The sequence below is a fragment of the Perognathus longimembris genome, chromosome 17, assembly GCF_023159225.1.
Source record: "Perognathus longimembris pacificus isolate PPM17 chromosome 17, ASM2315922v1, whole genome shotgun sequence".
Taxonomy (NCBI): domain Eukaryota; kingdom Metazoa; phylum Chordata; class Mammalia; order Rodentia; family Heteromyidae; genus Perognathus; species Perognathus longimembris.
The window spans coordinates 38,732,497-38,742,236 of NC_063177.1; the positions used below are offsets into that span (position 1 = coordinate 38,732,497).

Below are 9,740 nucleotides of genomic sequence, written 5' to 3' on the forward strand. Positions count from 1 at the left end.
TGCCTCCACTAGACAGCACTATTGAGCCACTTTTTCTGGTCTATTGTTTTGTGGGAAGGGTCAGGGCCAAGGTCTTGAGTCCCAAGGCTCTGGCCTCCAGGCCCTGTAGACGGGAGTAATGACTGGCATCTGGACTCGAACGATGGCTCTACCCTACTGGATGTGGGTGGGGTGGAGGAGATCTGGAAGGGAGGAGAAGCAGGTGAGACCCTGGGGCAGTTGCTTTGTCTCTCCTTTTACTCTCGGTACATCTCCCAGCCCACCATTTTCACTTCCTCCCATCCCACTGCTGAACCTGCTTCCAGCCCAGTGGCCTGAGGCACCTTCTGTCCTCCAAAGGGAGCCCACTTTTCCCAGGAAACTGGAAGGGGGATAGCCACTCCAACAGAGGATGCTCGCCCACCGCAGCCAAGTCTAAGAAAGCTTATATTTGCACACTTGTCTACAGCAGACCTCCTATAGGGGTGTGCAAACATTAATGGGGCACCACCTCCAACAGAACATGACAGAGAATTCTTAAATGGGCCAGCAGGTTCTAGGCTTCTGTCCCCATTGAGAACTGTGGCTGCTTTGCTCTCTGTCCAGGCCCATGCAGCCTGGTCTGGCTTTGAACCGAGATCCTCAGATCTCAGCTTCCTGAATAGCTAGGATTACATGCATGAGCCATCAGCCTCTGCTCCCTGAATCCTAATTCTTTATTTGATGGAGGAAAAAGAAATATTTTAAAGGGCTGGGAATATGGCCTAGTGGCAAGAGTGCTTGCCTCATATACATGAAGCCCTGGGTTCGATACCCCAGCACCACATATACAGAAAATGGCCAGAAGGGGCACTGTGGCTCAAGTGGCAGAGTGCTAGCCTTGAGCAAAAAGAAGCCAGGGACAGTGCTCAGGCCCTGAGTCCAAGGCCCAGGACTGGCAAAAAAAAAAAAAAAAATTAAAGACCCAAGACCTCTAAAGGAGGTCAATAACCCACAGTTTTGGAAACACAAAGCCACCCTGTCTTTCCTGGGGTGTATGTAGAGACAAGATTAACGAGTATCATTTCATTGCTTTGGCTAGTTGCCTCATCCCGTTAATGCTACGACGTGTGGAGGACAGCCCAAGCACCAAGCTCCAGGCTAAACTCGTTTCCGGAGAGATCACAAGGCCCTCCAGAAGCCTCGTAGGGTAACGCTGGTCATTTCCCAGTTTGTAAAGGAGTTTGATTTCAGTGGCATGACCAAGCTTCCTCAACCAGCCTGACTTCAGCACCTTCCCAATCCCAAAGCCCAGGTTTTCAGCACCCATGTCCAGATTCTTCCTGCAGTCCCACCCCTACCCTTGATTCACGCTACCAGACATCCCCACACAGCCAAATGAATGAACTTGTGGAAACTGGCCCAGGTCTACTCAACTCTTTCCTAGCCCAGGGCAGTGAGCCCCACCTACCCCTGGAATCTCCAACACTCATCCAGGTAAGGCTTCTCCCCTTTCTGCTCCACATCCAGACCCTCCCCCCCCCCCAACCCTCTGCTCCCAAAGAAAGCATAAGACACTCCTCCAGCAAGAGGACACAGCACAACCCTGGCTCCTAAACGCCGATGAATTAATTCATTCATTGGCTTTTTGTATGAAGCGGAAGAAGCCTGGGTTCATCATTGTTATTGTACAAATGAGGAAAGTAAGGATGAGGCTCTCCCAAACTCACAGAACTAGTGTAGAAACAGGGCTAGAAACCAGTCAATCTGTTCCCAAAGTCTCTAAAAGCATCCTTGTCATGAGTGGTTAGTCATACAGGGCCACTGACACCATGGTGCCTTGAGCCTGCACTAGGCCAGGCACTGGGCTAGAGGTCTAACAACCTGCTACTCCAGTGAGTGTTCATAAGCCTATAACCTAGGTAATATTACTAGTCCCATCTTATCTGTGTAGACACTGAGGCTTAGAGATGGACAGCTGTCCTAGGTCAGCCAAGTGTAGGAAGAGTGAGATTTGCCTCTGGAGGATGGGTCCCAACTCAAGAAGACAAGACATGCCAAGCACTGGTGGCTCACACCTGTAATCCTATCTGCTCAGGAGGCTGAGATCTGTCGATTGAGGTTCAGAGCCAGACCGGTCAGACAGATCCATGAGGCTCTTGATCTCTAATTAACTTGCAAAATAGCCAGAAGTAGAAGTGTTCCGGCTCAAATGGTAGAGTGTCAGCCTTGAGCAGAACAAGCAAAAGCATGAGGCCCTGAGTTCAAGCTCAAGTACTGGCACGTGTGCGCGCACTCGCATATGTACACACACACACACACACACACACACACACAACTCACTAGAATACAAGTTGGGTTCATGAGCCTTCTTTCAGGAGTTTTGAGGAGACCCATGAACCCCATGAAATTATGTGCAAATATAAGTGCTTATCTAGAATAGGGAAAATAGAGATATGTATATAGTTGTATATAAATATATACATATATATATATCTTCCAATACATTTCCAAAGTGATTCCTGATCACAAAAAATGTGTGGATGGGAGGGGAAAATGGGAGAGAACAGGGAAGGGGAACATTGTCCAAAAAGAAATGTCTTCATTACCTGACTTAGATAACTGTAATTCCTCTGTATATCACCTTTATAACAACTATTACATTTTTTTATTCTTAATCTAACATGGCACCTAGCACCTAAAGGCATTCATTGTCTAGTTAGCACATGGACAAGTGAGTGAATATCTCTACATGCCCTAGACAAACCACACACAGCTTGGGACACACAAGCCATCTGTACCTTTGGAGATGATGAAAGCTATCCTGGGACCCGAGCCCAACCACCCTTGCGGCCTTTCTCCCAGTCCCAGAGGCCATTGCCAGGTGTTACAAGCTCAGAGCAATCCATACATCCCCCGCTTTCTTCCCACCCCCACTCTTGACAATGACTGGGCAAACAGAAGAATTGTGCAACTCAGATAAAAGACGCTTTATTGCTTGCCAGGAGGGATAAAGGTAAAGTGTGAAGCATTTGGGGGCAGAGGAGGGGCTCTTCCATGAGAACCGTGCCCACACATCTGTGTCCACGCCAGAGCCTCCTAAGCCTGAGCAGGGCTGTGCAGCCTTAGTTCTTGGTGCGAAGGACCTGTTCATGGGTGGACACCACTTTGCCATCGTGCACGTCCACAACCTTGGTGCGGATCTGGCGGCTGGAGGAGGTCACTGGGGAAGAGAAGATGGGACAGAAGGCGTTACCAGTGGTGGACAGGCAACAGAGTAGCCAGGAATGGGGAGGCCAAGAAACTGAGGACACATCCATGAACTGCCTCCTGATTGCCTTCCCAATCATTGCTGACACTGAAGCACGTATTCAGACCAGGGCTCCTTAAGGTCAGTAACAAGAGTCTATGCCCTCAGATTGGAGCTTGCAGAGGGAATAGGAGCCAATTGGTTCTCTATCCAAGTAGACCCAAATGGACTGGGCTCGGCCAAAACCATGCAATGTGCTGTCCATGGTGCTGACCACCATAAATAAGGAGTCTACCCAAATATCTCCTGGGAGAAGCACAAAGGCAGGGGTCATCATTCTTAGCCCCAAGAAGAGTTAAAAATGGCTTCCACCCACGGAGCTTCCTAAGGGAGGGAGGGTATGAATGTTCAACTCTAAGAAGTTCCTGATCTCTGGCCTAATCCTTCTAGGAACCCCCAGCAACCCTCAATCCCAGACTTGATGCAAGGAATTGCCTTACCATCTCTGGATGACTGAGAGCCAGTGGAGAACTGGGCAGAGGAGAGGCTGTAAAGACAGAAAATGGCAGGATTGTGAAGCACATGAAGAATCATCAGTAAACAATTCAGGCATGGACTACAGGGAGGGCCCCCACTCACTGGGCATCCTCGCCCTCCAGCAGGCGGCGGTAGGTGGCGATCTCCTGCTCCAGCCGGGTCTTCACGTCCAGGAGCATCTTGTACTCCTGGCTCTGCTGCTCCATCTCGCAGCGCAGCTGTGCCAGCTGCTCCTCCACACTGCTAATCATCTCCTGCATTTGGGCCAGCTGCATGCAGTAGCGGCCTTTGGTCTCCTCCAGGCTGTTCTCCAGGGATGCTTTCTATAAGGGAGAGGAAAGAAATCAGAGGGTCACTGTGGATATTTGTATCCTCTGCTTCCCCCTGAGCCCACCCCCACGCCTGGTGGTTGTTCCTACCATGCTGAGCTGGGACTGCAGCTCGATCTCCAGGTTCTGCACAGAGCGCCGGAGCTCAGAGATCTCACTCTTGCCACTCTGTACCAGCTCACTGTTTGTGGTCACCTCACGGTTCAGCTCTTCTGTCTGCAGAGGAGAAAGTACTGTTCACACCAGAAAGCCCCAGAAGGCAGATGATCTGGCTTCCCTCCTTCCCAAATGACACCCACCTTGCTGAAGAACCAATCCTCGGCATCCTTGCGGTTCTTCTCTGCAATCTTCTCGTATTGGTCCCGCATCTCATTGAGGATGCGGCTCAGGTCCACGCCTGGGGCTGCGTCCATCTCCACGTTGACGTCACCGCCCACCTGGCCTCTCAGGGAATTCATCTCCTGCACAATCAGAGAAGAATCCACAGTGAAGACCCTCCTGATGATCGTTGATGGGGAGGAGGCTTCCTGGTCAGAGGGGACCTCAACCTGCATACTGCCTTCCCGTCATCTCAATTCCATTTCATTCTTTTAAGCTGCATACCCCATAGCTCTCACCTCCTCGTGGTTCTTCTTCAGGTAGGCCAGCTCCTCCTTCAGGCTCTCGATCTGCATCTCCAGGTCGGCTCTGGCCAGGGTCAGCTCATCCAGCACCCTGCGCAGCCCGTTGATGTCGGCCTCTACACTCATGCGCATGTTCAACTCTGTCTCATACCTGAAAGGACCCAAGAGAACAGGAATCAGATGCTCATCCTGGCCACGCTAAAAGCTTTGCTTTCTTCTGCCATAGCTTCTTCCCAGGGTTGGCAAAGGAGGTGGTTTTAGACACTGTGTCCATGATTGCTCAGATCTGAATGCTTCTGGAATCTTGGAAATAAGACAGCTAGCTCATCGTGCTGTAGAACTCAGGGAGGAGGGCACTTCCAGCTTCAGCCAACCAATCAGGCTCAAGGCCTCCAAATATGACTATTCATTGTACTCCAGTGGCAGGTGAGTGAGTAGGGCCACGCCTCTCCCTAAAGTGGTAGTTCTCAAACCTGGCTGCCGGTCAGAATCACCCAGGTAACCTGTTACAAATAACTGAATCAAAACTCCAAGGGTGGGGCTCAAGCGTCTTATATTTTTACAAGTAGCCCAAGGGCTTTTCCTAGAACAAGTTAGCTCTGTTTGGAAAACTCATACTCCAAAAAGAAAAAAAGGAGTCTCCCACCCTAGGGAGGCCACAAGTTTCTGAGCTACCATCGCAAACTTACTTGGTGCGGAAGTCATCCGCAGCCAGACGGGCATTGTCAATCTGCAAGAGGACATTGGCGTTGTCCACGGTGGCTGTGAGGATCTGGAGAACGCAAAAGGCACAGGTCGTCAAATGGACAAGAGCTAGGTGCGACAGCAGCCTGCTAGCCCTTCCCCCTCCCCCCCACACTCACCCCTCCTCCCCACAATCCTTCACCACAAAATCCTAAAGAATAACCCTAAGTAAGCCGTGCCCAGCTTTGTCTCAGGAATGTGAGCGCTGATTCATGGTCAGCTGAGGAGGCAGAAAAAGAGGTGGCTCTAGAATCGAAAAGCCTGGAGTTCTGCTAGGAGCAACTGCCAGAGGCTTGCTGCCGAACCTGAGATGGGGGGGGGGGGGGAATCAAGTCACACACACACACACACACACACACACACACACACACACACACACACACGAAAGGAGCGCCTTTCAAGCTCTAGATTCTTTTCTCTCACTGGGAGGCAGCCCTGCCCAAGGCTCTGCAGATGCACACAATTCCTTCTCAAACCTCCTGGGCCCGGCATCTTGTTGGGATTTTTCCAAGAGGGGATTAGAAAAGAGGAAGCAGGGAATGGAAAAAGCAGACGCGTGGCAACCTGAACCCGGCTTCCATCTCTCCCTGGCTGTCTAATGGCCCTAATCTATGCAAGCCATCAGAGCCAAGCAGGTTCAGCAAGAGGGAAATAGGGGTGACACGGGAGCAACGGAAGGGTGCTGAAGACACAAGTCCACTAAGCCCCCTCTTCTACAGGGTACCTTGAGTGTGGCTGTGGGTTTTCCACACTTGCCTGCCTGGAGGGAGAGACCAGCCAGTGCCAAGGCTCATGGGCGGCGGCAGCCACAGCCCAGACTAATGAGCTAATGAGCGGTTTGGGTGTCTAGCCTCGTCCCGTTACAGGCTCGCTCCTCCCTTGTGCCGAAGAACAGGTAGCTGCCTCCCCTATTAGAAAGCTTTCCTTTTTTGCTGTGCGACCTTTGGCAGGTCAAAGCACCTCTCAAAGCTTCAACTTCCTCTGCGAGATGTAAAGGCCGGGATCACGGGTCTCAAATCATCTGAGGATGGGAGCCCAGAGGGGAAAGGGTCTTCTCGCTGAGGGGCTTTGCTTGGCATATGCATAACCTCAGACAAAGGGATCTGGGATTGGAGTCTGTCTCATGAAGAAATCTGAAGTAGCCGGAAGCAGCTATCGTCCTCAGGAGGAGGCCCCTGGGACGCCGTCCACCCACCTTGCTTCTCAGATCCTCGATGGTCTTGAAGTAGGGGCTGTAGTCTTTGGTCTCGGCTGGCCGCTGCCGCTGATACCAGTCTCGGATCTTCACTTCCAGGTCGGTGTTGGCCTCCTCCAGGGCGCGCACCTTGTCCAGGTACGTGGCCAGGCGGTCATTGAGGTTCTGCATGGTCACCTTCTCACTGCCCACCAAGAGCCCATCGCCACCACCCAAACCACTGCCAACGCCGAAGCCACCGCCATAGCTACCACCTCCATATCCTCCACCGAAGATGCTACCTAGACCCCCTCCAAAGCTGCTGCTGCTGCTGAAGCCACCACCATAGCCGCCCCCCATCCCACAGGCTCCCCCAGAGGAGAAGCGGGAGGAGGTGACCGACAGGCCCCCGTAGGTGCTGGGGGCCCTGCAGGAGCCTCCAGCCAGGACAGAGGAGATGCGGCTGGAGCCGCCACCGATGCCACAGGAGCCCTTCATGGAGCTGGAGGAGGTGAACTGGCGGCTGCAGGTGGTCATGGTGCCGAGGAGGGAGGAGAGTGAGCAAGTCGGCAGACAGAAGCGAAAGGTGCTCAGGGAGGCTGGGAACCACTGCCTGTGCTTTATACGTCTGAATAGGGGGGCGGGCCTGGCATTTTCCATTCCCCTTGGCTTTCATCACCCTCAGGCTAATGCCAACTCCCACTGAGATCCCTCCTCTCCTCCGCCTCCTTGTGTCTGTCATATTTTACTGGAAACGCATTGTTTGGGGTGTTTGGGGCTTTCTTGTCCCGCCAGGTGTGATTCACCAGGGGGAGGTATGGGCCTGCAGGCTACACTTTCCCATGGGGCCCCTGGGAGCCCGGGAGCCCTGCATGCTGGCCTCGGCTAGGGTGACAGACAGAGGAGCCGCTCTGTATATAAACCTGGTGACCTATTAGCTCCCAAATAACTGGAGGGGACATTGAGCTTCTCCTGACCCCTGGAGGACACTGAGCCCTGGCTGGGGAAACCAGCACGGCCAGGTGACCTGGAGCCCAGACATGCCACCTTCCATAGTATTACTCCTAGCTAGATGTCCTAAAGAGTCTGTCACATCCTCAGACAGTCAGGTGAGACTGACTGGTCAGGCAGATCTTCCCACTCGGGCCCTAACATCCACCCTGAAGGAGGACAGACCCATGGCATTCGCTGCCCCACTCAGCCACCACCAATGAGTAGGTAGCCTCGGAGGCCCAGCCAGAGAGACACTGGGGATGAGCCTGGAGTCAGGTGAGCCCTGGATCTGCCACTGGCACCTGTGTGACCCAGAGCCTGGCATTTCTCTGAGCCTCGGTTTGCTCATCTGCAAAGTGGAAATGAATAGCGGCCCTGTTCCAACGTGACTAAGTAGGCCAAGAAGGTTTTATAAACCAAGTGTGGCACAAAGCCCACTGCTGTAGCCTACCTTGGCTCCCAAAAGGGGTGAGGCGGCGCCCCTGAAGCAGGCCTCGAGGATGACATTTTACTTCCAGCTCCAGATATCTTCTCAGCCACCTCCCACCCTCCCACCCTGAGAGAGGGGGCCAGCCTTGGTGGGGGGCCCCCGGGGCTGGCTCAGACTCCCTAGCTTAATCCTGTGTGGAGCTGTCAGGGAGGAATGTAGGCATCTGGACTGTTCCAAGGGTGTGATCCCAGCAGATCATGGATGTGAGGATCCCAGAGCCTGGGGTCCATAGGTCAAGAGACAATTCCAGGGTTCCAATCGATTCTACCTTGGATGTCTGTGCATGGAGACTTTGGCTACAACACCTCTCCCTGACAACCTCCCAAACACACCCTCTTCCGGCCCCAGGCCACCCTCCTGCCAGCCCCTCAGTCCCCTGGACCCCGGCAGGCATGTTGAGAAGAATGTGGTCGTGTCTGGGGCTGCCTGACACGTCCCATCTCCCCAGACAGGCCCCGACAACCCCAGCTGAAAGCTACAGTGTTCCTCCTAGGATCAGCTGCTTCCAGAAGGAAAGCAGAACCTCGTACCACCCCACTCCACCCCACCCCACCCCTCCTTGACTGCCACCAAAGCAAACAGGAGCCTTCCCCCCACCACCACCACCAGCCCCAACAGGGCTTAGGAGATCAGGAAACAATGCTCTTGAGGCTGAGGGCTCCCCAAATCTACCTCACCAAGAAAGGTGTGAGTAAGCTCGGGCCCCACCCTGCTCCACCCACCCCCTGACTGAGGCTTCTAATCTCCTTCCACGGAATGGTTCCCCTCCCCCTTCCTACCCAGGCCCAGCCCTGCCAATCCCAACCCCCAACCCCAGGCAGCAAGGATTTGGACTAAGGGACAGAGGTGTTTGTTGGAAAGGATGTTGGTGTTGGTTGTGGGGAGGGCTGAAGGAGAGGGGGGAATCCTCACTGGAGAAAAACACAGCATCTGGAGTGATGAAGGGATGGGAGACAGCTGCTGAGGACAATACCCAACACCCTGCCTCCCTTTCTGCAGGAAACCAGGAGATAATCACTGGAGCCAGGACCAAGAAAGGCACCCAGAGAAAAGGTTCCCTTCTCCTGCTACCACTCTTCTCCCCCCTGCCCTTCCCTGCTCCTCTACCCCCCTGTCCCTTCCTCCTCTCCTGCTCCTTCTGTCCCTTCCCCTGCTCCTCCCTCCTCCCACTGTTCCTCCTCCAAGGGGAACCCAACCTCTCAGGATGGGGCCCTCCCCATGCTCGACTCTGGACCCCTAGGTGAACTACACTGAGGCCAGCGCACAAGGGTCCTTGATGATCAAGGTGCTGCCCGGGGCCCAGCCCAGTAGAAAACAGAGACCCCCATGCTTCATGGCATTTTCAGAAGCAGTTTTCTTTTCATTTCTTTTCTTTAGTCAGTCATGGGGCTTGAACTCGGGACTTGAACACTATCCCTGAACTTTTCTGTTCAAGGCTAGTGCTCTACCACGTTGAGCCACAGCTCCACTTCCAGTTTTCCAGTGATTCGTTGGAGATGAGAGTCTCACAGACTTTCCTTCACCAGGCTGGCTTTAAACTGAGATCCTCAGATCTCAGCTTCCTGAGTAGCTAGGATTATAGGTGTGAGCCGCCAGTGCCTGGCTTGCTTCTTTCCTTCCTTCCTTCCTTCCTTCCTTCCTT

General features: G+C 53.3%; 1 protein-coding gene across 2 annotated transcripts; it reads right to left on the reverse strand.

Moving 5' to 3' along the window:
* Positions 1 to 2,961: 2,961 nt before the first annotated feature.
* On the reverse strand, positions 2,962 to 7,152 carry Krt14 (keratin 14). 2 transcript variants are annotated; one of them, XM_048365317.1, is made up of 8 exons: positions 6,637 to 7,152; positions 5,387 to 5,469; positions 4,692 to 4,848; positions 4,374 to 4,535; positions 4,165 to 4,290; positions 3,848 to 4,068; positions 3,709 to 3,755; positions 2,962 to 3,181 (listed from the first exon to the last, which is right to left on the reverse strand). In XM_048365317.1, exons 1-8 carry the CDS (start codon positions 7,150 to 7,152, stop codon positions 3,084 to 3,086), a joined length of 1,410 nt encoding a protein of 469 aa, XP_048221274.1. In that variant the 3' UTR covers positions 2,962 to 3,083. The 2 variants fall into 2 exon arrangements, with proteins under 2 accessions (XP_048221274.1, XP_048221275.1); XM_048365318.1 differs by lacking the exon at positions 4,374 to 4,535 and having other exon boundaries at positions 4,165 to 4,269.
* Positions 7,153 to 9,740: the final 2,588 nt, after the last annotated feature.

What these genes read in the sequence shown, in the direction of transcription:
- Krt14 (XM_048365317.1), bottom strand. Translation starts at nt 7,152, where the DNA reads ATGACCACCTGCAGCCGCCAGTTCACCTCCTCCAGCTCCATGAAGGGC. An exon ending in TCGAGGATCTGAGAAGCAAG is followed by an intron (nt 5,470 to 6,636) that starts GTGGGTGGACGG and finishes TGCGTTCTCCAG; the next exon opens with ATCCTCACAGCCACCGTGGA. An exon ending in TGCAGTCCCAGCTCAGCATG is followed by an intron (nt 4,069 to 4,164) that starts GTAGGAACAACC and finishes TCTCCCTTATAG; the next exon opens with AAAGCATCCCTGGAGAACAG.